This window comes from Callorhinus ursinus, unplaced genomic scaffold (assembly GCF_003265705.2).
Source record: "Callorhinus ursinus isolate GAN/ISIS: 27379988/994484 unplaced genomic scaffold, GSC_fseal_2.0 scaffold25, whole genome shotgun sequence".
Lineage (NCBI taxonomy): Eukaryota > Metazoa > Chordata > Mammalia > Carnivora > Otariidae > Callorhinus > Callorhinus ursinus.
In genome coordinates this window covers 20,183,689-20,211,395 of record NW_027397087.1, presented here as the reverse complement: position 1 = coordinate 20,211,395, position 27,707 = coordinate 20,183,689, and the positions used below count along the sequence as shown (strand labels likewise).

Sequence of the window (27,707 nt, the reverse complement as noted above, 5' to 3'; positions counted from 1 at the left end):
GCCTTGCTTTCACTCTTTAGACTAGCAGTTGGCAATCTAAGGCCACTGCCAAAATCAGCCCATAGTTTTTGTTTTTAAAATAAAGTTTTATCAGTACATGGCCATGCCCACTGTTTACTTAATATTTATGGCTGCTTTTGCACCTGGAGTGCAGAGTGGAGCAGTTGTGACACAGACTATAGGACCCACAAAGCTAAAAATACTTACTATGTGACCCTTCATAATTATGGGCTCACATGCACGTCACTTGATACCAAAGAAGTATCCAAAAATACCTTCTTGTTACTATTTACTTAAGTCAAAGGTAAGAGAAAAATACAAGTGATAAAATGAATAAAGGATGATCTTCCTCTTTTAAACTGTCATAGTTCCCCTTTTTCTATATTAACATGATTATGCTTCTCAGAATATAGGAAACATGGCAAAGAAGTAATGTGACATCAGCTCACAGAGATATTTTGGAATAAATTTAACTTGATCCTTTCTTTTATTGATATTTTTTCCAGAAGCAGGCTTTTCATTGCTGTTGCTTCACTGTTGTCTTTTTTAACATAGTTTATTTTAGACTGTTAATCATAGTTGCATTTTTATTGTGCTCCATTTGGTGTGAGGTATTCTGAATTATAGCCAATGACATGGGACAGAGCAGATGACAGTCACAGGATTCCATTATGGCTGCCCAGTTACAAAATAGGTTGCCTCAAAAGGAGTGTGTTGCTGTATGTGCACAAGTGGAGGGATGATGACCATCAGTAATGGATGCAGCAACAGGGTTTCTGATCTGGAGAGAGGTTCAATTGCATGACCTCTAAGTTCCTTTTCACCTCCATAATCTGTAAGTCTTTATTTTTTAGATTTAGGACATTCTGTTGACTAAAAAAACATACAATTGATAAAAAAAATTTTAAATGTAGTCTTACATAGAATGTTCTAGATTTATGACTGGTGATTAAATGCTAAGAATAGTAAACTTTGAAAAAGAGCATTGATTTTGGTCCAATCCACATCCATCATTCTGATGGTTGAAAATGACTGATTATCTGGGCCAGCTTCTATTTGGTTGACATGAAAATATGATCTGGTCCTTAATATAAAAGTACAGTTTTCTAATATACGTACATAAATAGTTTACATATTATATATGGTATATATCTGAACAAGATGCATTTATATCCTTAGACCAGGTTTCAAAGGTAAACTGTAGGCAAGGAATAACACAATTCTAAACCCTTACCAAAACTCCTCAGTAAAGGTCACTTCCATAGAACCACATTTACTGCAGTACATGTGTTCTCAATAAATCTTGGTTTTGCTGAACTAGTAGCACCGCTATAAATATAGGAAGGAAGAATATGCAGCCTATTGTTTGGGTCAAGACAGTGTCGTGGCTCTGGATTTGTTTCTCTGACACTAACAGACTCTGTAAAGTTGGACGATGCACTTCCATCATCAGGCTTGTTTCCTCAGATACCAAATAAGGCATTGGTTCTCAAACTTCAGAGCTTATAAGAAGCATCCAGAGGGCTTATTAAAACACACATCACTGGGCCCCACTCTGAGAGTTTCTGATTCAGTAGGTTTGGAGTAGGGTGGGGAATTTGCATTTTCCAAGTTCCCAGGTGTTGCAAATGCTGTTTCTCAACGGAGCACTCTCTGAGAACAAAATGAGGTTTGGGAAGAAATGGTTGTAGCAAATTACCAAATCCTTAACACTTTATAGCTGTGAGAGAGAGTGGCCAGCACCAAATGAGCACATTCAAATGTAATTGACTTTGTAATCAAAATTTCATTTGAATTAGAAGAAAGGAGATGAATGCTTTTCTTTTTCTTTAGATTTCAACAGAGATTTTCAAGCACTGTAGGAGTTTTAGAGTACTTACGTCATAGCTTGATAAATGGATTCAATCCCATAACGCATGGCAAATTCATCGACTATTTCTTGGGAAGCATCATCAAAGAAAACCTTCCAGGCTTCCTCCCCTTTGACCTCTGGGATTTTCACTCCACCATTAGACTTCACTTCAGTCAAGTAATGGAAGAGATTCTAAAAGTAAGTGGTTTTCAATTGTTCAGTAATTCCTCAGAATAGGCCAGAAATATGTAACTGTAACTCTCAGTAATTTATATTTGCATTGTGATTGCATCTAATGTTTCATCAGCATATAGAAGCAATAGGAATATATTGGATTTGTATCCTAACTCATCTCATATTTATGCAAATTGGTTTTATTTCTGCCTATGTCTACACAGAATCAAAGATTCAGATGTTTCATACATAAAAATTCATTGTAGAAGGAAGTATAAATTTTTGTATGTTAATATTTCTACATGCTAGAACATATTTTACACTCATGGGCTCTGAATAAACTATAGGGCCCTAGATGAATACTGTGATTTTGGCTATGTTAATACAGAATTCTAGTATATAAAGGGCTTTGACTGTGAAATGGTAGGAGTCAGAAGCTATGAATTGAAGTTAAAATGAATGTTTGAGAATTCTGTAATGAAGTAAAAATCACTATATACAATTTCTTTTTGCTTTTAACATGTTTGGGAACTGCTACATGGATGCAGCCTGGGTCACTAGAGGACCCTTCCTTGAATTTAATTCTTTTTGGTTCTTGGACTAGCAGAAAAGGACTCTGAAAAGCAAAGTATACTGTTGTTCCTCTGATCCCAAATATTCTCTGTCCAAACTATAAGGCCAGAGTTGGCTCTCCATCCTGCCAGTTCAGGGATTTCTATTTATTGATTTGAAAACTGAACCACCTTTCTTAAAGGAGTAATATCACTGGCCAGATTGGAGTCAGGAACTTAAGCTTGGGTCCCATATCTAATTATGTGTAAGGTGTAAATGATTTAAATACTGTTCCCCATTCATTCTTTAGTAAAATGGAAGTGCAAATAATTCCACACATAAATTTTCATAGATACATTTAGGAAAGATTATATGCAAAGAGCAAATATTCTGTTATCTTTTTCTACCTTAGGAAGGTATTATCTTCTCCACCTCTCTGAACATGGGGAAAGGTACCTTCCTCAGCTTCACCTCTTATTTTCTGATACACGGAACAAGAGTCATTTATATCAGAGAAAGGCTCTGGGGACAGCTCTAAGCTCTTAGATGCAAAACATCCAACAGAAACAAAAGACTATGTGTCTGGGGCGCCTGGGTGGTTCAGTCGTTAAGCGTCTGTCTTCGGCTCAGGTCATGATCCCAGGGTCTTGGGATCGAGCCCCGCATCGGGCTCCCTGCTCGGCGGGAAGCCTGCTTCTCCCTCTCCCACTCCCTCTGCTTGTGTTCCCTCTCTTGCTGTGTCTCTCTCTGTCAAATAAATAAAATCTTTTTTTAAAAAAAAAGACTATGTGTCTGTATTCTACACTGAAGTGATTCTGCCCTTTGGATTCAGATTGGGTAGTCTAACCTCTAAGCCCACCAAGCCCTACTTTTGGGGCAGATATATTCTCTACTGTCCCTGGGTGGTAAGGAAATTTTGATCCTTTCCATTCCCAACATGTTTGTGGGATCAGTAATTAAAATGGAGGATAGTTCAATATGTATGAAGCCCTTTGTTATTCTAGAAAAAGAAAAAAAAATCATTGCTTATTACAATGACTACCAAAAACCACTGATGCAATATCAGCATTTTTGTATTTCTAATACTCCCAACTCAATCTTTAATAAAATCTGAACACTAACTCAGAGTTCTCAAAAATAATCATATTTAGATCCTCTCCTGTATTACTAAAGTACTGCAGGTTTAATGCTTCCAAAATATTTGTCATAACCTTTTTTTTAACGAATGCTTTTGATATTTTTCTTCCTCCTTGGTCTACTTATTATCATCTTATTGCCTTGTTTGTTAATACCTGCCTCATGTGTTTGTTCTGACTCTCAGTTGAGGACATCTGCGCACTCTTCAGAGAGCAGGACGTAGGCTGTATGATTCCCTAGCACCTCACATGTAGTACATAGTACAGGGTCAAAACTCCAGGAACAAATTCAATTTGCACAAACCTAATTCAATTATACTTTTAAGCCAAATATCTTGTTATATGATCCACAAAGACCTATTTCTTTTCTAGGTTTTATTATTAATACAATTCAATTCGCTTACCTCATGTAAACATGTATATTGTATATGGTATGGGGCAACCTTCTCCTCTCCTTTTATTTCCACATTGATTTTCAATCGAATGGCCCCAGACACAGCTGACTTATCTGTCCGTTTCTCTGATAAAGTGAAACAGTAATTGGTCATTTTTGAAAATACCATATTGCTCAAAGAAATTCTCAAAAGCTTTAAAAAGGCTTACATGGCTAAAAGCCACTTTTCTAGATCAGGTTTAATTATTAACTAGCCATCATGATTCTGGTAAACATGATTTAAAATAATGTGCCTATCATGTCACTAAGTGTCAAACCACATTACAGATACTTCAAACCAAAAAGCTTAATCAGAAGACTCTGCCATTCTGATACAAACTTCTGTGTACTTGATCAGTTTCTACAATGAAATTCATTGTTTGGGCAATTAAAAGCAAGATAACTTAAAAATACAATTAATCAGAAAACTATTCCATGTAAAAGCTTTCATTTCTCTTTCTATGCTTGAAAGGATGAGTCAAAGCTCTAACAAAAATTTGTTCATAGTTTTATCAGTGATTCCTAAAGACATACAGTCTATGGCCTGTGTTTACTAATGTGTTGGATTAACTGTTTATTGGGACAGAATCAGTGTGTAATCAATTCAGTCAAATAATGTGTATGTGTGTTCAATATGACCTGATCAGTAGCTTTAAGAGAAAAAAAAAAGCATAATCACAAAATTCCTAGGGTTTGAATGTACATAGACCTACATTTGATCTCTACTTCACAGATGAAACAAAAAGAGGCAAGCTGACCCATTTCACAAATAAAACACAAGGAGGTAGAGTGACAGAGAAAGTGGCAAAGACTTACTTTCTTCCTAAGCATGACTGTATTTACAGTCATAAAAGATACATTTAAATCATGAGGTCTGTGGAATGTCTGCTGACTTTTCATTGTTAATATTTGAGTGATTATGTTATGAAGATTCTTCCCCGAGGAGTGCCAGAATCGTGAGAGTTTCTCCTACTGGCTGGAAGATAGTTGATTTTCAACAAATGTTAAAGTTCTCTGCTGGGGCCAAAAGAAATGCAAATTCTGGGATCCTTCTGTCACAGACTTCTGTCCAAAGTCCCAGGGAGCATTACTGGTTCTTTGATTTTAACCATCATCATCCCCAGAGACATATGGGACACAGGCTCTGCTTAGATGCCCAGGGCTTTTGGCCAAGTCCTCCTCTACATGGTGGAATGAATCCTATGTGATGAAGGATGATCACTATCCAGAGAGTACAAATATGGTACTTATGGGGATTGAACCTACTAAGGGATTTTACACAAATCTAAAACCTGTCCTTCACAGCCTCCCTCCTTCTCTCTCCTCTAAAACTCCCAATATCAGTAAATGAGGGCGCAAATATAAAAACTGACGGTGAACAGGCAAAGATTTCCCTGTTCTGTTGCATATTTTCCTCACCATACATGGAAGGACCATTTCAGCATAAGAGCTGAATAGCCGATTTTTACTGATTTTACTAATAGCTCATTCAAGCTCCTTGGCAAACTGAATTTACCCACATCAAAAAACATGTGACAGGAGGCAAAGAACATCAAAAGAATCATTCTTTTCTCAAAAGAACGACTTAAGGAATTTCTGTTTTGGATTCTAACTGCCTCAATTCAAGGACATGCTAACTTACTACAGAAAAAAAGTCTATGTATAAGTAAACCACTTTACAACACAATTTGTGAGTATTGCACAGAGCTAATGGCCTGAAGTTTACTTTTACCTAACATCTCCGTTTTCATATAGAAAATTGTCTTATAGTATAAACAAGACACAGGAGGATTATCACTATAACTGAAAAATTGCATCAATAATGTAAAAGCACCAATTTTCTTTAAGGAAGATTTCTTTCAAATATATTTTGATATTGGGTTCTTAGTCTAGCTTGAATCATTTGTATCCAGATAAGTTATATATGTTTCATTCTTTAAAATTATTGTATTATTTAGAGTTTCATTAATTCTACAACTTTATCCCTTTACTTTGTCAAATATTTCATTATTTGAAGTATGTGGGTTTTTCAAAAAGCCAAAAGCTCTCTTTAATTTACTACAATATATTGATAACCTGAATGGAAACTCTTTGTAATCCTGGGACTGTATAAACACTTCTTTGACTTAACCAGCCCTTAAAATTTTAATTAAAACATTTTAGATGATAGGACTAAAAAATTTTGCATTTGGCAATCATCAGTTTGTTCTCTTTATTGATAGATCTGATTCTGTTTTTTGTTTATTCATTGTTTTGTCTTTTAGATTCCCCATGAGTGAATGGGGGTGGGGGAATGGGCAAAATAGGTAAAGGGGAGTGGGAGAAACAGGCTTCCAGTTATGGAATGAGTAAATCATTGATGGAAATAAAATGTATAGCACAGGGAATATAGTCAATAATATTGTAACAGTGTCGCATGGTGATGGAATGTAGCTACACTTGTATGAGCACAGCATAACATACAAAGTTGAATCACTATGTTGTACACCTTAACCTAATGGAACATTGTGTATCAGCTATAGGCAAACATGTTGTTGTTTTTTTAAGGTATTTTGGATCATGTCCTTAATAGAAACTGAGCCAATCCATATAATTTTTGCTAGTATTAAATCAGCACTGAAGATTCTGGGTTATTATCCAATTAGTGTAAAAGTCAAAATAAAACTTTATTTAATTTTTGGTTCCATAATAAAGTTTCATTTAAAAAGTCATGCCAACTAAACATATTCTCAGTATCTTTATCAGCAGAGTAAACCTAAGTCCACATATGTATGGCTTTGCCAATGAAACCTTACTTTTATATCATCATTCGAAAGATATCCAAAATACACTTTTCCTTTATTGCTAAAATTTCACTAAGGAACCAAAAGGAAGTAAGTCAAACAGCATAAAGTCATAGGTTATTTTTTTTCTATCCATTCAGCAAAGTTTTTGAAGCTATATTTATGAATTAAAAAGCAAGAATGGGATATTTTTCTCCTAAAAGACACCCAGTAGATTTTTTGAAAGACTTTCTCTTTTCATCTCAAATTTACCGACATCTTTCAATAATACTGAATTTGAATAAATGTTTCAGCAGAATGTTGTAGAAACACATTGATTATTTTTAGTTATATGAGAATAATGCAGGCCACAGATATTCTGAAGTTTATTTAACTGTTTTTCAAGTAAATTTAAAAATAGTCACCTAAGTTGTACCAGACATCCATCTCTCCACTCAGGGTCCTCACTTCTACAATTGTCTGTCCCAAAAAATCATCTGACTCCTTTTTGAAATGTTGCTTGACTCTGGATTTAATGTCATCATCTTCATCCCACACTCTGACTTTGATTCGATCTGTGGAGTTATGGCATTCACTGAAAATAAATGTGGATAAGTTAACAACCACTGGTAATGCTCTAAATGGCATTTGATGTTAGCAACTCATTTTAAATCTATCTAATCCAGAAGGGCATAGTATGTTACCTAATAAATGAGATTTCCCACTGACCCATTCCATCTACAGGATGGTACAGGTGTCAGGGATATTGAAAAATGTTGCATTAGTTAAGCAATGTTAATAAGGGGTAATCATATTCCATTCCAACATAATTCCTTTAACTGAACTAAATATAATCAAATACGGGTCAAAAATATTTAGTGTATTTTCTCTTTGATATATTTCCTATTTGCAGTGGTTTTCTAGAAAAACACAGCCATGCTCAGAAAATACTGCACCATCAATATAAAGCTAATTTTACTGCTATGGATGTCACAGAGTATAAATGACAACACAGTTATGTGCCACTACTTAATACTAAAGATCCCACTAAGTATGTAAGATACTGTTAAATCAATTAGAATTAGAGCAAAACGCTCTGTTTTTAGGAATAAACTGCACACTTTAATCCATTTCTCACTTCAAGGTTTCCCCCACTTACTCTTGTTGAAGCCCACGCATACAATGTTAGCATTGCTGACACATATTATGGTGTTTCCTGACCCTGTGGCTTTTGTATACACTCTTCCCTATGCTTCTCTGCCTGCCAACCAATCATCCTTTAAGCATCGGGTCATCACCTGCTCTTTCTAACTTTTTTTGGTATCTATTGAGCCAGTTAGGATGATCAATGATGAGCTCCAGTTTGCTCTACATATGCATTCACTCTAGCATAAGGATCTTCAACATGGGGTCAGTGGATAAATTCTGAACATCAAAAATACATAAAGAACTTATAAAACTCAACACCCCAAAAACAAATAATCCAGTCAAACAATGGGCAGAAGACATGAATAGACATTTTTCCAAAGAAGACATACAGATGGCTAACAGATACATGAAAAGATGTTCGACATCACTCATCATCAAGGAAATACAAATAAAAACTACAATGAGATATCACTTCACACCAGTCAGAATGGCTAAAATTAACAACACAGAAAACAACAGATATTAGCAAGGAAGTGGAGAAAGGGGAACCCTCTACACTGTTGGTGGGAATACAAACTCATGTAGCCACTCTGGAAAACAGTATGGAGGTTCCTCAAAAAGTTAAAAATAGAACTACCCTATGATTCAGCAATTGCACATGCAGAAGAATGAAACTGGATACTTTCTTAAACCATACACAAAAAAATTCAAAATGGATGAAAGACCTAAATGGGAGACAGGAATCCATCAAAACCCTAGAGGAGAACACAGACAGCAACCTCTTTGACCTCAGCCACAGCAACCTCTTGCTAGAAAGGTCTCCAGAGGCAAGGGATACAAAAGCAAAACTGAACTATTGGGACTTCATCAAGCTGAAAAGCTTTTGCACAGCAAAGGAAACAATCCACAAAACTAAAAGGCAACCTACAGAATGGGAGAAGATATTCACAAATGACATTTCAGATAAAGGGCTAGTATCCAAAATCTATAAAGAATTTACCAAACTCACCCCTCCAAAAAAAATCCAGTTAAGAAATGGGCAGAAGACATCAAAAGGAATGAGATCTTGCCATTTGCAACGACGTGGATGGAACTGGAGGGAGTTATGCTGAGTGAAATAAGTCAATCAGAGAAAGACATGTATCATATGACCTCACTGATGTGAGGAATTCTTAATCTCAGGAAACAAACTGAGTGTTGCTGAGTGGTGGGGGGTGGGAGGGATGGGGTGGCTGGGTGATAGACATTGGGTAGGGTATGTGCTATGGTGAGTGCTGTGAATTGTGCAAGACTGTTGAATCACAGTTCTGTACTTCTGAAACAAATAATGCAACATATGTTAAGAAAAAAGGAAAAGAAGAAGATAGCAGGAGGGGAAGAATGAAGGGGAGTAAGTCGGACGGGGAGACGAACCATGAGAGACGATGGACTCTGAAAAACAAACTGAAGGTTCTAAAGGGGAGGAGGGTGGGGGGATGGGTTAGCCTGGTGATGGGTATTAAAGAGGACACGTTCTGCGTGGAGCACTGGGTGTTATGCACAAACAATGAATCATGGAACACTACATCAAAAACTAATGATGTAATATATGGTGATTAACATAACAATAAAAAAATTTTAAAAAAACTTCCTGAAGCCTAAAAAAAAAAGAAATGGGCAGAAGACATAGACAGACATTTCTCTAAAGAAGACATCCAAATGGGCAACAGACACATGAAAAAATGCTCAACATCATCTGACATCAGGGAAATACAAATCAAAACCACAATGAGATACCACCTCACACCAGTCAGAATGGCTAAAATTAATAACTCAGGAAACAACAGATGTTAGCGAGGATGCAGAGATAAGGGAACCTTCTTACACTGTTGGAGGGAATGCAAACTGGTGCAGCCACTCTGGAAAACATATGGAGGTTCCTCAAAAAGTTAAAAATAGAACTATCTTATGACCTAGCAATTGCACTACTAGGTATTTATCCAAAGAATACAAACAAAGTGATTTGAAGGGGCACATGCACCCCAATGTTTATAGCAGCAATGTCCACAATAGCCAAAATATGGAAAAGCCCAGATGTCCATCATCAGATGAATGGATAAAGATGTGGTGTGTGTATATATATCTAATACACACACACACACACACACACACACACACACACACACACTGGAGTATTACTTAGCTATCAATAAGAATGAAATCTTGCCATTTGCAATGATATGGCTGGAACTAAAGGGTATTATGCTAAGCAAAATAAGTCAGTCAGAAAAAGACAAATACCATGTAATTTCACTCAAATGTGGAATTTAAGAAACAAAACACATGAACATAGGGGAAGAGAATGAAAAATAAGATAAAAAATAGTGAGGGAGGCAAACCATAAGACACTCTTAACTACAGAGAACAAAGTGAGGGTTGCTGGAGGGGAGGTGGGTGGGGGGATGGGGTAATTGGGTGATGGGCATTAAGGAGGACACTTGAAGTAATGAGCACTAGGTGGTATATGCAACTGATGAATCACTAAATTCTACCCCTGAAGCTAATAATACACTATATGTTAATTAAATTGAATTTAAATTAAAAAATGAAAAAAACAAAAAACAAAAAAGATAGAACTACCCTATGATCCAGCAATTGCACTACTAAGTATTTACCCAAAGGATAAAAAAAATGCTGATTCAAAGGGGCACAGCACCCCAATGCTTATAGCAGCATTAGCAACAATAGCCAAATTATGAAAAGAGCCCACATGTCCATTGGCTGATGAATGGATAAAGGAGATGTGGCACATATACAATGGAATATTACTCAGTCATAAAAAAGAATGAAGTTTTTCCATCTGCAACAACGGGGATTGAGCTAGAGTGTATTATGCCAAGCAAAATAAGTCAGAGAAAGACAATATATGATTTCATTCATATGTGGAATTTAAGGAAAAAAACAGATGCATATGGGGGGAAAAGAGAGGCAAATCAGAAAATGGACTCAACTATAGAGAACAAACTAAGGTTTGCTGGAGGGGAGGTAGGTGGGGGAACGGGGTAACTGGGTGATAGGCATTAAGGAGGGCTCGTGATGCAATGAGCACTGGATGTTATATGCAACTGATGAATCACTAACTTCTACACCTGAAACTAAAATTACATTGTATGTTAACTAGAATTTAAACAACTTGAAAAAATAAATAATAAAATACTTTCACCTTTATTTTCCTTCAATTATGAACATAAACAACAAACCACAGCTGTATTATGAGTACCTGGAAGATTTTGTCACCAATAAAACCAAGATATTTATATGTAACATTACTATTGTTATGAAACTTGTAATGTTATCTGTAACTATCATTTACTGTACTAAAAGTATTCTTCAAAATAATTGATTCTTTCAATTCTATATATTTTATCTTAGGAATTTACAAATAAATGATTTTGAAAAGCGTCCATGGTTTTCACCAGATTGCCAAATGGACTCACGGCATAAAAAATACTTAAGGACATGGGCGCCTGGGTGGCTCAGTCGTTGGGCATCTGCCTTGGGCTCAGGTTATGATCCCAGGGTCCTGGGATGGAGCAGCGCATCTGGCTCTCTGCTCCGCGGGAGGACTTCTCCCTCTCCCACGCCCCCTGCTTGTGTTCCCTCTCTCACTCTCTCTCTGTCAAATAAATAAAATCTTTTTTATAAAAAATACTTAAGGACAATTGACAGAGTTCTCTCTCTCCCATTAACCTATGAGGCAAGATAATACAGTGCATTTAATAATAAAACTTGCAGTATAACATGGCAATGTGAAAAATAAGCCCCACTATTTTTATGTAATGCTAGAGCTTTCTACATAGAGCACTTTGGCAATTTCTGGGACTTTTTTTTTTTTTCTGGTTGCTATAAACATTTAGGGGCACTAGTGGCATTAGGTGGGGTAGGCCTGGGATTTGGACACCTTACCATCTACTGGACAGCCTGTATGATTTGAAATGATGCAAAGGCATTAATAAAGATGCCAAACGCATTGAAAATCACCTCAGTTTGAGACTTATTTTTTTTTTACATATAAACACCAACTCTTTTGTGTATTTTAAGACATAGAAATTTTTTAGAAAACAGCTAGTGTCTAAATCACTAACCAAAGGAAAATTGTTGTTGTTGCTGTTCAGAACTTTACCAAGAGCTGTTTTTCACTTTGAGAAATTATACTACCAATGTCAAAATCGCTCAGAGTATCTGAATCAAAGTATTTGTATCAGTCTGTAGTGGAGATGGTCACATATATGCTAATTCTACCAACATGTAAGCATGTAACTACTTACTTACGTATTCGAGGACAGCTGTATTTTACTCTTATATGTTAAAATAGTATTAGAACACATTACATTAGACATTTATTTTTCTTTTGGAACATGAGGCTCATTTTTTTAAATTATATTGATACATTAAATTACATATTATTTTGTTTCAGCATAAAAAAGTCATTGTAAATTACTTTATACAAAGGGGGTCATTAGGTCTAATAGGGTTTAAGAACCACTACTTCTACCTGACTTAGCCTCTATGAATCTGTTTATCTATAAAATGGGGTTAATGATACCTATCTTAGAAGATATTTATAGAAATTAAGTGAAATATCTTACAGCAGTTAGTACAGTGACAGACATTTGTTTGATCTATAGTAGTCATTAATATAATGTCATTTCATAAGTTATTTTTGAAGGTAAGATAGGTTTATTAATATTTCTATTCTTACAATTTCTGGCATGCATCTAGCATTCACAAAATGTTCATTAAAAAATCTACAAAGTTGGGGCACCTGGGTGGCTCAGTCATTAAGCGTCTGCCTTCGGCTCAGGTCATGATCCCAGGGTCCTGGGATCGAGCCTCGCATCGGGCTCCCTGCTCAGCGGGAAGCCTGCTTCTCCCTCTCCCACTCCCCCTGCTTGTGTTCCCTCTCTCACTGTCTCTCTCTCTCTGTCAAATAAATAAATAAAATCTTTAAAAAAAAATCCACAAAGTTTTGCCAAAAAAATTCCCTTTATTATATTTGAAGGAAAAATAATGTCATTCTTAGAAATATCATGTATATCAAAGAAATTCTCCAATTTTGATAGCTATTTCCGATGGTGGAAATAGTGGGGAAGGAAAAATAACTAATCAATTATGCTGTATCCATTGCAGCAAACAAAACCACTTTCAAACCAAGGAGAGCGGTTGGGATAGATGACAGGACAGCTGTCTCCTATCTAATTCAGAATTCCAAAGATAACACACCTGAAAGTATAGTAGTGAGGATACTGAGAGAAATTTTTAGCATTTAACCCAAAATTTATATTAAAAATAGCTCAGATTTTAATTTCTTTGCTATTAAAAATAAAAAAATCAATGTAGAAACAAAAAACCCAGTTCTCAGCTCATTTGTGTCATTCTTAGAAAAATGAAAGAAAACTTAGAATATCAATCAAAATTATCATTGCCATAAACTTAAAATGCAAAATATTACAAAAACAGAAATAAATCCTTTTTTGTCACCTTTTGATAAAATAAACCACCAGAGTTCATGTAGGTCCTAGAAGACAGACACGTAAAAATTTTTTACCTGCAAATAACAAGTGCAATAAACAGCAAACTCTGGATCATAAAGATTGGTAAATATTTCTAGAATCCATTATTTAACAAAATCAAAATATACTGTCTCATTTGTAAGAATAAGTATTTGAGGCTCTAGTTTTTGTTATAAATTTAAAGATTTTTAGCTTGATACACAGACACACACACACGCATATACACACACAAATAGTAATCCATATAAAACAGTATAACGATATATGTATACATGTATTATAACTTTTCCTTGTACATAATTCATAACTGTATATGCACACATACACATTGTGTGTTTCTGTATGTGTATTTATCAAATGGAGAGAGAGACAATACTGTAATATCTCTTTTCAAATTCCTGTTAGAAATAACTTCTCTGTACCAGATGGAAGTACACCTTCCAAATGACTGCTCACATTTCCATTATTTTCTTCATTAATTTGGTTTGTATTTTTTGTTATTGTACCATCAAGAGTTTACCATTCCCTCACCCATACACCCAGCTACTCATTCACCCACATAGCAGTAATTTTCAGAGCCCTTATTAATGTACAGACATGAACGAGACTTAGTGAGGTTAGATAATTCAACCAACCATACTCTTCCTTCTTTAATGTCAAAATAAAGTGCATGTGATAGTAATGGATTCAGAACAAACATAATCAACAGTGTGCCCTGATTCTTATGATTTTGGGTAAGGGAATTTGAATATCTCTGTATTTCTCACTGATTCTATTTTTTTTCATTTCTTAATTAAGTAAATCTTTAAATTTAGATTATAGATTTAGAGAAAAGTGTAAAGAGAATACAGAGAGTCCCTGCATGTCCCCCAGCCAGATTCCTCTATTATTAACATCTTCTATTACTAACATTTGTTCTGTTTTTTTTCTCATAAAGAGATGCCAGTTCCTACTTTCTCTCTCCCAAAGAGCTTTTTGTAAATAATACTTAAACAATGTTTGCTATTATGTTTCAAGTTTAAGCTGTCAGAAACTTTTATTTTTTATCTCCACAGAGTAAAGACAATTGTGGGACTGCTATTGCAAATACTGGAAATTCCACGTGGATTTTACAATGCATATTTAGTTCAGGATAGTGTGGTGAAGAATCATCACATGTGGGTGTTCAGACTCTCTGAACATTCTCCTTCCATTTTGGCTACATTCCTCTTTATGTTCCTCTTCTTCCCAAGACTGAAGGTAGATAACTCACATTCCTAGCTTCCTTTGTAGTAATGGCCCAGATATTTGACCTCCATTCAAGTAAGATCTGAACTCAAAATTAAAGTGAAGCAGTGGTTCTATTCTGAGAATTTGCTCATTTGGCAACAGTCGTGGCAGAGCCTTTAGTATTTTGATGTAAAGTTTCTGGTAGTTAGTCTTGCAGAGCAAAAATATTGGTTAATGATGGCAATGTTGTTTTCTCCAGGGAAACCTTGTGATGGAATTGGACAGTTTCTCTACAGGGTCTTCAAAGGCAGGTCCTCTGCCTTTCACAGTCTTGAGCAACCTAACAGCGTAGGAAATAATCTGTTTCCGCCTAAAACTAATTAGAGCAAACTCTAGTTCGTCTGCAACTAAGAATATTGACGAATGCAGTAACTTTGAAAAAATGGAGGGGACTTCAATACCAGGACTTGTGTGGAACTGACTGTGGAGGACATGATGGGGGCAGCCAGCGAAGATTTCATGACCTCAGCCTGGAAAGCCAAGTCATTGCCAAGTGCAATAGCAGAACAGCAGGTCAAACTGTTGCTTGCTATACCTTGCGACTCTGAGCACATGCCAAGCAAAGCTTTTCTATGATGTGAATGGTTGGGATAACATTTAGAATGTTGCCACGTGTTTATTAAGTCCAGCTGCTATCAAAAATGCACTACAGCGGAGATGCACTCAAACTAAATCCAGACAGTTTGAAAGCAGAGATGCAAGGGGGCCCAGCTATGCCCAAAGAGGCTCACTCTGCTTGTGTCCCGCAATATAAATTGACTGAGGATATCATAAATTTGGAACCCTACAAGGTTGAGAAAAGCCAGCTGCTTCTGTATATAAAAAATGTAATGTACAGGTAACAAGCAAGGGTTTCTAAGTGCAACTTCAAAAAGAGATAAAATTGTTGCCCCTGGGCTTTTCAAACACTTTCCTTCAGGAAGTCTCTGAGTGACAATGAAGGGAATTTAGTGGCAAAGATGAAATCAGCAGTGTTGCATTCATTCTCGCCTTGGCATGCTTACTATTTTGCAGAGGTTGAGGCAGCAACCATTAGGTCAAGAGAAAGAAATTAGAGCAGAGGAGCCGGCAGTGAAGAGTTGAAGTTTGCAGGTTCATGTGGTTACTCATAAAATTGTCTTGAAGCCCATCTCCTGGAATCTTGGTAAATTTTCCAGGGAAGAGTATTATCAAATGTGCCTCAGGCGGGCTACAGCTATACTTAAAGTAAATGCTTCTTCTTCTTCTTTTTTTTTTTTTAATGAGAGAGAGAGGGAGAGAATCCCAAGCAGGTTTCAGGCCCAGTGTGTGAGCCCAGTGTGGGCCTCGATCTCACAACCCTGAGATCATGACCTGAGCCAAAATCAAGAGTCGGACGCTTAACCAACTGAACCACCCAGGCGCCCTGTAAATGCCTTAGTCCTATGCTGCTTCTTATCCTCATCATCATCAAATAAGGAATGCTTCGCTAATTTGTATGTCATCCTCGTGCAGGGGCCATGCTAATCTCCTCTGTATTTTTCTGATTTTAGTATAGGTCCTGCGAAGTGAGTACCTTTTAATTATTTTTAGAGCCCTCTTTCATTTGCTTGCACTTTCCAGAGTACCTGCTTAGAGTGTGGACATGGACATATTGAGTGAGGAAGGTCTCCCCAGATGTAGAACCAATAACTTGGAGGAGAATGGATAAAAGAAATTCATCTGGAAAGCACAAGGGCCTGCCAGATTGGTTAGCCAAGTAACTACTCCTGCTGCTAGGATCAGAAAGCCCAGAGTGTCTAGTAGGTGTCTACAGGTGTCCAGTAGGATTCTATATTTGCTAAGGTACCAACAATGGTCATGTCTTTCCCACTTCCCTGTTACTGAATGAGACTTTTAAATTGTTGTTACCCCATCTTCTTCTCTCATCACAATACTACATTGGGAATTTTGGAGGAAGATGACATGCCTTTAATTAATAAGTCCCAGGATCACAAGGAACCAAACCTGGAGCAGATGCAGAGACTACCCAAAGATCACAGACTTCAAGCTAAATGCACTAACTGTATAAAATTTTGGTATTACCTACCTCAGAAGGGATAGGATGAATTCATTTTATTTAAATTAAATATAGAGATAGAAAGGTTGTATATAAACGTTGAATAGTCAACGAGGTGGAAGGTAGCCGACACTATAAATGCATTTACTCAACAACCTTTCAACCCCTCCTTTTCCTTTTCTACTTTCATGCAGTATCTCAGCCTTCCTTGTAATTGGAGAGGACCACTTAACATAGTTCTGCCAATTAGATATAAGCCAAAGTCTTCTGGTCTTCTCTGTTACGTTTTCCTCTTTTATTATTCTGGAATATGGATACAGAACAGCTTTCACTAAAGATGTTAGAACAGGTAAGTGGAATAAGCTTTGTTCTTTGATGGAATAATTTAGTTACTTTACTGGCCCTCAAATGCCTATACCTGGAATTCTTGTTGAATGAAATCAACTGCTTTTTATTAATCTAGATCTGTGGCTTAATGTGAAAGTGAATGAAATTCTAATAAAATCAAATAGGTAAATAAACTACAAAGTTCATTTTGCTTGATTATATACAAAATAATTTAAAACATTTAATTTATGAGCTGTTACTATTTTTTACACCCAATGTGTTTTAGGTCTCTTCTTAACTATTTAACATGTGTTTCATAAACTCTGACTTTTATGAAAACACAAAGTTTTGCATTTCAGGTGGGAAATGATAGGCTCACATAGGAAACAAAACTTGACAGCAAGAGAAATATCCTTACATATAAAAAAAAATTCCGTCACATATAATAGAAAAAAAAATGTAGCCCCATTAAATCTTCCTCTACTAGACCATATCCAACCTGGTTAATTAGCTAACCAAGACTTCTGGTTTAGTTTACCAGTTTGTGAATTTGGCTTTTTTTTTTTTTTTTAATCACTAGAGAAAAAATATTTTACTACACAAACTCTTGATAAATAAAATAAATATTGTTAGAGCCATTGCTTTGTAGTTTTCCTTTTAAAAAAATTCCCTTCTTAAAGGATGGTTCATATGTCTAATTTTATGTTTTTTTAATTGTTAAAGACTGGTTTTGTTTCCATAAGAATATATTTTATTTCTTCCTAAATTGAAGGAAAACATTTCCCCCTCTGACTCAGGAATTTTGTGTGTGTCTATGTTTTGTTTTTAAATCACAGGCACCGTATCTCTACAGAGCCAATCGCTACTGGGCCAATTTTTTTTTTTTTTGGAAGCCATTCAAACGACTAATTTCTTTGTAATTATTTATTCCAACTTTGCAAATGGTCTCAATGCAAATATTTTTAGATTTAGAGTTTCCTGGGGAAAGTCCAATATATCTCCAATGATTAAAGCAAAAAACAAAACAAAAAAACAAAGTAACAAAACAAAAATAAAACCCAGGCCTTAGCCAAGTTATCAGAGTTTAACACATTCTGAGAAAAGTTGCTTTACATTGAGAGATGTCCATGAATTTCATAAAGTCCATAAAGTCTGAATTCGATGGGAAGAAAGAAGCCCTTGCCCAAGTAATTGTACTGTACTGGGAAGTCATTACTAATGTAGTATATTAACAAACAGTTGTCTGAAGAATGAAAACTGCACCTAGAGTGGCACTAGATCTAATGAAGCAAGTAAAATAGATCTCACGTGGCAACTTTGTCAGGAAAAAAGCCAATAGGAAGTGATGTTACATTAAAAATCGTGTCTATTAAAATTATGTAAAATTATAGCCACACATTTTTAAGTGTAGCAAATGAGAATTCTATATTTTAAATGGTATTATACCGGGTTTGGTTAACAGAAATATTAATAAGAGATATTAAATACATATGAATAAATGTGTGTGTGTGTGTTTGCACTGAAAGAAGCTGTAAGGGTATGTATCGAAATATAGGTGGCAGAATTAGTAAACATTTTTATTTTATTCTTCATATTTATCTGATGCAATCAACAAAAGTATATTTTAAAATATCTAGTAATTGTAAATAATCCCATTTTAACTAAGGCTTCCAGGCAGAACATTGAGAAAATCAGCAGCCAGAAACCGGCAAGAGCCATCCTGAGGCAAAGCAGCAGCCTTTTGAACAGTAATTAAATTCTCTAGTTATAGCTTAATTCTTTAAACTCTGACCCACCAAATGGAAATACTGTGAGACGGTGTTCACATTTCCTTTTAGTGATTTATTATGAATTATGTAATCCACTTCCATTGCCATATTGATGTCTCATTTGTGCCTGAATTAAGATCCCAACCCTATTACCTCTGAATTCTATTACAGTAGATGAACAGACTCTACGTTCAAAACCCAGGGACAGTGCACACCAGCTATTCCCACCTGCATTTTTAAGGACAACTGAGTTATGGGTATCAGGATCAAAAAACAGTCCCCAACATTTCATTTTTAAGTTTTCCTGAGGTTTTTCTTTATAGTAATTGGGCATTGTAGATCCATTCTATAAATTAATGACCAAGATGATAAAAATAAGAACAAGAAATTATATTATTATTTTGAAAAAGGACAGGAGGTGAAGAGGAATTCATTCACTAGCATTTAAGGGTTGGCTGAAAGAAGCCCTTATACCGTTAACAGATCCGAGAACAAAAGGGCAAAGTAACACCTTTATAAGATAGACCCATCTGTCTGCCCCACCTTCAAGCCCCACAAAGAGATCATGAATATCTCAAAGTCTTATATTCTCTTTATATCCAGTATTTTCTTCACAGATACTACTGTTGCAGAATAAAATTTTAATAGCTGTCTTAAGAATTATTAAATGCTATTAAAATATTACTATTAATAAAAATTAATAATGTTAAAATAATAAAGGTAAAAAACCTTTAGACAAATACTTCAGTGTCCATTTTGCTGTGAAGAGAGAGACCACTTACAAAGACAGAGATTAGAAGATCTATATGGTATCATTTATATATGGAGTCTAAAAAAACAAACTAGTAAAAAGAGTAAAATGGTGACTATCAGAGGCTGGGGTTGGTACAATAGGAGACGTTTTATTTAAGGGTACAAACTTGCAATTAGTAGACATGTAAGTCCTGGAGAGCTAATGCATAGCACAGTGAATCAGATAACATTATAATAATCATCTAATATGCTGAGAGACTAAAATCTTTATTCCCACCACAAAAAAATAATTATGTGACATGAGAGAGGCACTATTGCTACAACAGTAATATAAAAATACATAAATGTGTCAAATTAAGGTTTTGTACACCTTAAATTCATATAATACTATATCTCAAATAGATTTCAAGTAAAAATAGCAGGTAGAAAACTGGAGGACCAAATAGCTTTCTCAACAACAGGAGAAATGAATAGCTCTGTAAGAGTATGCATTATGCAAGATGGGTGTGGTTTCTAATCACCATTTCGTTGATTCACCATGTATTTTTCCACTGCAGACACATTGTTCATTGTGTTTCTTAGGACAAGGATTTCTTTTCCCTATCCCTCTACCTGATGAACATTTACCTGTCTTTCAAGACCCAGAGAAAATATCACCTCTGAGTGAAACTTCCCTGGCAGTTTTCTGTTTTTATTCTTTTTTATGTTTCAATCCCTAGTAACTGTAGCAAGTGGATATTCAAAATTGCTTACTAAAAAAATATCACAGGGTTCCTTTTTCTCCACATTCTCACCACCACTTGTTATTTCCTATCTTTTTGATTTGCCATTCTGACAGGTACAAGGTATATCTCGTGTTTTTTTTTCCTTTTGAAGGCATATATATTTTATTATTTTATTTTTTTGCTTTTTAAATCTTATTTTATTATGTTATGTTAATCACCATACATTATATCATTAGTTTTTGATGTAGTGTTCCATGATTCACTGTTTGCGTATAACACCCAGTGCTCCATGCAACATGTGCCCTCTTTAATACCCATCACCAGGCTAACCTATCCACCCACCTCCTCCCCTCTAGAACCCTCAGTTTGTTTCTCAGAGTCCATAGTCTCTCATGGTTCACCTCCCCCTCTGATTTCCCCCTGTTCATTTTTCCCTTCCTACTTTTTTTTTAATAACATATAATGTATTATTTGTTTCAGAGGTACAGCTCTGTGATTCATCAGTCTTACACAATTCACAGCGCTCACCATGGCACACACCTTCCCCAATGTCCGTCACCCAGCCACCCCATCCCTCCCACCCCCCTACCCTCCAGTAACCCTCAGTTTGTTTCCTGAGATTAAGAATTCCTCATATCAGTGAGATAATATGATACTTGTCTTTCTCTGATTGACTTATTTTGTTTAGCATAATACCCTCTAGTTCCATCCACGTCGTTGCAAATGGCAAGATTTCGGGGTTTTTTGATGGCTGCATAATATTCCATTGCATATATATATATATATACCACATCTTCTTTATCCATTCATCTGTTGATGGACATCTGGGCTCTTTCCACAGTTTGGCTATTGTGGACATTGCTGCTATAAACACTGGGGTGCACGTACCCCTTCGGGTGACTACATTTGTATCTTTGGGGTAAATATCCAGTAGTACAATTGCTGGGTTGTACAGTAGCTCTATTTTCAACTTTTTGAGGAACCTCCGTACTATTTTCCAGGGTGGCTGCCCCATTTTGCATTCCCACCAACAGTGTATGAGGGTTCCCCATTCTCTGCATCCCCGCCAACATCTGTCGTTTCCTGACTTGTTAATTTTAGCCATTCTGACTGGTGTGAGGAGGTATCTCATTGAGGTTTTGATTTGGATTTCCCTGATGCCGAGCGATGTTGAGCACTTTTCCATGTGTCTGTTGGCCATTTGGATGTCTTCTTTGCAGAAATGTCTGTTCATGGGTGCCTGGGTGGCTCAGTTGGTTAAGCGACTGCCTTCGGCTCAGGTCATGATCCCAGAGTCCCGAGATCGAGTCCCGCATCGGGCTCCCTGCTCGGCGGGGATCCTGCTTCTCCCTCTGACCCTCGCCCCCTCTCATGTGCTCTCTCTCTCTCATTCTCACTCTCTCAAATAAATAAATCTTTAAAAAAAAAAAGAAATGTCTGTTCATGTCTTCTGCCCATTTCTTGATTGGACTATTTGTTCTTTGGGTGTTGAGTTTGTTTAAGTTCTTTATAGATTTCGGATACTAGCCCTTTATCTGACACGTCATTTGCAAATATCTTCTCCCATTTTGACGGTGGTCTTTTGGTTTTGTTGACTGTTTCCTTTGCTGTGCAAAAGCTTTTTATCTTTTTTTTTATTTTTTATTGTTATGTTAATCACCATAAAAGCTTTTTATCTTGATGAAGTCCCAATAGTTCATTTTTGCCCTTGCTTCCCTTGCCTTTGGCCATCTTTCTAGGAAGAAGTTGCTGTGGCTGAGGTTGAAGAGGTTGCTGCCTGTGTTCTCTAGGATTTTGATGGACTCCTGTCTCACATTTAGGTCTTTCAACCATTTGGAGTCTATTTTGGAAATGGTCCAGTTTCATTCTTGGCATGTGGCTGTCCAATTTTCCCAACACCATTTGTTGAAGACACTGTTTTTTCCATTGGACATTCTTTCCTGCTTTGTCGAAGATGAGTTGACCATAGAGTTGAGGGTCCATTTCTGGGCTCTCTATTCTGTTCCATTGATCTATGTGTCTGTTTTTGTGCCAGTACCATACTGTCTTGCTGATTATAGCTTTGTAATAGAGCTGGAAGTCCAGAATTGTGATGCTACCAGCTTTGCTTTTCTTTTTCAACATTCCTCTGGCTATTCAGGGTCTTTTCTGGTTCCATACAAATTTCAGGGTTACTTGCCCCATTTTTTAAGTTCAATTAGCCAACATATGGTACATCATTAGTTTCAGATGTAGTGTTCAATAATTTATCAGTTGCATATTGTGGTTTTGATTTACATCTCCCTGGTGATTAGTGATGTTGAGCACCTTTTTTGTGTGTCTGTTGGCTATTTGCATATCTTCTTTGGAAAAATGTCCATTCAAGTACTCTGCCCATTTTTTTTTAACATAATTGTTTGTGGGGGTTTTTTGGTGTTGAGTTTTATAAATTCTTTACATATTTTGGATCAACCCCTTATCAGATATATCATTTGCAAGTATCTTCTCTCATTCAGTAGGTTGCTTTTGTTGATAGTTCCCTTTGCTATGCAAAAGCTTTCTATTTTGTGTTGGCAAGGATGTGGAGGAAAAAGGAACCCTTGTGTACTGTTGGTGGGAATGTTGGTACAGCCACTTTGGAAAACAGTATGGAGGTTCCTCAAAAAATCAAAAATAGAAATACCATATGATCCACTAGTTCTACTACTGAGTAGTATTCAAAAAGATATGTGCACCCCTGTGTTCACTGAAGGATTATTTATTATAGCCAAGATATGGAAGCAACCTAAGTGTCCACTGCTGGATGAATGGATAAAGAAGATACACATGTGTACACACAAACAGGAAATTTACTTAGTCATTAAAAAGGATGAGATTATGCCATTTGAGACAACACAGATGAATGTAGAGGGTATTATGCTAAGTGAAATAAATAAGACTGAGAAAGACAAATACCATATGGATTTACTCATATGTGGATTCTAAAAAACAAATGAATAAACAACAAGAATCAGATATATAAATACAGAGAACTGATGGCTGCTAGAGGAAAGGAGTGTAGGAAGATGGGCAAATGATGAGGAGGCATGGAAGTTAAAGGCTTCCAGTTATGGAATGAATAAGCCATAGGAATAAAATGTACAGGACAGGAAATAGAGTCAATATTATTGTAATAGCACTGTATGGTGAAAGATAGTGGCCACACATCTGGTGAGCAAGCATGACATATAGAGTTGTTGAATCACAATGATGTATACCAGAAATTAATGTAACATTGTGTGTCAACTATACTTAAATAAAAAAATAAGTATTATAGTAAGAGTAATCACACTCTTTTTTGTTACTCATTAAATATTACAAATATGCATATTCCAATTAGTGGCATAATTAGGTAGCTGAAATTAAACCATTGGTTTGAAGTCAGAAATAAAGTCTACTTTGGATATGTATTTGACATTTATTTGACATTTGAATAAAGACATTATCTTCCCAAGTCTGACTTTCAGTGGCAACATGCATTTTTTTTCTTAAACTTACTTGTCAATGAAATAAAGATGTATGCCAATGACCTCTAAATTTAACTGTAAAGAGCCAGGAGCGGTGCATGTTGCCATGTTTCATGGTTGTCCTATTGTAGCTCAAATATTCCAAGATCTGTGATTTATAGAAGTTATACCATTTTCTTTTCTTTTTAAAAATATTTTATTTATTTGAGAGTAGGAGAGTACAAATGGGGTGGGGGGCACAGGAAGAGGGAGAAGATGACTCTCTGCTGAGCAGGGAGCCAGATGCAGGGCTCAATCCCAGGACCCTGAGATCATGACCTGAGCTGAAGGCAGATGCTTAACCCACTGAGCCACCCAGGCACCCCTAAGTTACACCATTTTCATTTTACTTACAAAAGCAAGGTGTATTAGGTATGATGGAATAATAGAGCAGGCTTGGAAAAATATCTGCCTGATTCAAATTTCATTTGAGCCCCTTACTAGCAGTATGACTTTGGGCAAGTAATGCAGTTACATTGAGTCTCCATGTCTAATCTATAAAATTAGAATATCAATAATTATCATTTAAAGATGATTATATACGTAACACTTAGAAGGGACTGGGTACTTAGTAGGTTTTTAATTATATCTAACTAATGCAGCTAATTCTATCACTCAAACATATAAATATCATTTGCCTTTAATAGCGAAGAACAAGTTACTGCAGATATAGGAAACAGGAGAACTTTTAATTAGTCTAGTTATCAAAACAGGAAATTGATTAAATAATTGATGAATACCCATGCAATAAAATCTCACTCAGATATTAAAAATACTATTTTAGGTGAGGGTTTATTTGGGGGCTCTCTATTCTCTTCCATTAATCTATATGTCTGCCTTTATGACAATGCCATACTCTTCATTTCTGTAGCTTTGTATTTTTTTTTTTTACGCCCTTAACAAATGTTTTAGCATATGGTATAGTATTGTTGACTGCAGATGTAATGTTGTGGAGCAGATGTATAGAATTTATTTCTCTTGCTTAATTGAAACTTTGTGCCTGTTGATTAGTAACTTGCCAATTCCCCCTCTCCCCAGCTCCTGGAAATTACCATTCTAGGGTGTGATTCTACGAATATATTCTTTTTGTTACCTCATTTAAGTGGAATCATGCAATGTTTGTCTTCTGTGACTGACTTATTTCACTTTGCATAAAGTCTCCAAAGTTCATCCCTGTTGGTGCATATCGCAGAATGCAGCAATTGCTAAATGATATTGAATCGTATGTACATATCACATCTTCTTTATTCATTCACCTATTGATGACATTTAGGTAGTTTCCACATCTTGGCTACTACCAATAATGCTGCAGTGAACATGGGAGTACTATTATGTCTTTGAGATTCTGATTTCATTTTTTTCTTTTTAGGTAAATACCCAGAAATGGATTGTTTGATCCTATGGTAGTTTTATTCTCAATTTGTTAAGAAAAATCCATACTGTTTTCCATAATAGCTATACTATTTTGCATTGCCACCAGTTGCGTACAAAGGTTCACTGACAAGGGTGCCAAGACTACACAATGGGAAATGGTAGATAGGAACTTGGACCACAGAGAGGGGGTCCCATCCAACAGGAGCTTGAATCATGGAGGAGACTCAGATAATGGTGGTGCTGTCCAAGGCAGAGAGAGAAGTAAAGAAACACTATGGCTTCCCCTGTCCTCCCACCTCTGATCTTATCCAAGGGCCTCCTCACACCTAAACCTACTGAGCAAGAAAATCTGGAAAATGTAACCTTTGGAGTTTAGTTCCCTGAGATACACAGAACACACTGCAGAAACTTCAGGGACTAAATGGAAGAGCAAACAGGCCAGCATTTAGGCTAAACTTACGCAGAAAGTGCCCTAGAGAGATATGTAAAACTATACACTTAGCCAGAAGTACTTTTGTGGTTCTCATTCTTATTCCTTGCAGCATTTCTTTGACATTCCCTGAGAGGCCTTAGCATTTGCATCTTGAGAGATAAAACTCCTATTGCTAAGTGTTTTTCTAAATCTTACTTCAGGAAAATAACTGATAAATAATAAACATTTTTGTATTAGGTAGCACAATGAGAGATTTGCAAAGAAAATTATGGTATAAAAATGCTTTGGAAAAAAATAATAGTGCTTTATAAAGATGAACCATTTTATTATCACTAATGTTCTGTAGTCATTCTTTATAAGTAGATAGATGCTTTACAGACTTAAGAAAAGGTTGAGCACTAGGGGTGCCTGGGGGGCTCAGTTGGTTAAGCGACTGCCTTCGGCTCAGGTCATGATCCCGGAGTCCTGGGATCGAGTCCCCCATCGGGCTCCCTGCTCAGCGGGGAGTCTGCTTCTCGCTCTGACCTTCTCCCCTCTCATGCTGTCTCTCTCTCTCTCTCTCAAATAAATAAATAAAATCTTAAAAAAAAAAAAAAGAAAAGGTTGAGCATCCCTTTACCAGTTTTCACTGCAATGAACACAATTCCTGTTATTATGTATTTGTATTCAGTGCATTACTTATTAAATGTCATTGTCAATATTTTAATTCAAAACTGTTTACTATTAGTATTTACCTTTAAAAGATAGACACATTATTTTCTCTATATAAGTGTATCTAATTTGAATTTTTACCAATGTGGGATTATACTATACATACCATTTGGCATCTTGACTTTTTAAACTTAATATATCATGTACATCCAGACACACACATGATTACATTCTTTTTAGTGACATGATATACTGCATTATATGGATGTGCCCTAATTTATTCAGTTTATGCCCGCCTCCCCCATAGACAGTAGTTGGGCATTTAGGTAGTTTCCGGTTTACTGCTACAGCACTACAAAGAATACCTTGTATGTGTATTTTTATGAATTTGTAAAACTATTTCAGTTTGACAAATTACTAAAAGTGGATTTTCTAGGTTGGAAGGCATGCAATCACATACACATCTGCATATAGATACACACAAAATCACACCTGCATTACTAAAATATCCTCCAGAAAGCATGTATGTGCTTACCCTAATAACTCTTTCTCTATAATCTCACAAATACTGAGTATTATCACTTTTAAATCTTTGCTAATCAGGTAGGTGAGACCTACTTTTCATATTATGTTGACTTTAGGGAGCATACTTATACATTAAATGAAATGTATATATACAATATTTGTGCAACACATTCCTCCTTCCCAGACTGGTCCACCAAAAAAGGAGAAAAGGAGGAAAAAAAGAAAGGAAAAAAAAACTAATAAAAAGTACCTTTTTCCAACCCCCTTCCCCTTCCCCTGCCCCCTCCATCTCAAAGAGACATTTCAAGAGCTTCTGACTACTTCTGGCCAGAGAAAAAGGGTTCAACTAAATAGCCAGAATTTATCTCTGGGAAGAGAACAGAATTAGTCACCATTAGTTTCTATGGCACCTAATTTGCCCTCAGTCTTTGTTAGAAAAGAAGAGCTGCTATTCTTCTAAGAGACTCTAAAGCAATGATGGAAATGTCAGTAACAAGTTGCAGTTGTAATAAGTGCCTGATCAGACTTTATCTGAACACCACACTTGGCAGGAGCAACAATCATAAAGGTAAATGCTATTGGCTAACAGCCCTCTCATTCCAAATATCAGCAACACAGCACAGCTTATGGGAGACTTCTGCAGTGATCACCAATGAATTGCTAAAGAAGAGAAGAAATGTTAGGAAATCTTACACGCCAATTAGCTTTTCCACTTAAGTCTAAGCTTCAA

General features: G+C 36.1%; 1 protein-coding gene and 1 non-coding gene across 4 annotated transcripts in view; both read right to left on the bottom strand.

The window, feature by feature from the left end:
- The window catches only part of UNC13C (unc-13 homolog C), a 651,156-nt gene that overhangs the window by 338,469 nt on the left and 284,980 nt on the right, over nucleotides 1-27,707 (bottom strand). For all 3 annotated transcript variants that reach the window (XM_073877030.1, XM_073877032.1, XM_073877031.1), the window contains 3 exons: nucleotides 7,335-7,504; nucleotides 4,119-4,234; nucleotides 1,881-2,044 (listed from right to left, as the gene is read on the bottom strand). In XM_073877030.1, coding sequence (XP_073733131.1) covers nucleotides 1,881-2,044; nucleotides 4,119-4,234; nucleotides 7,335-7,504 — 450 coding nt within the window. The remainder of the gene's footprint in view (nucleotides 1-1,880; nucleotides 2,045-4,118; nucleotides 4,235-7,334; nucleotides 7,505-27,707) is intronic.
- LOC112833504 (U6 spliceosomal RNA) lies at nucleotides 16,308-16,413 on the bottom strand. The gene has a single exon (XR_003210656.1). It is a non-coding gene; the product is annotated as a U6 spliceosomal RNA (small nuclear RNA).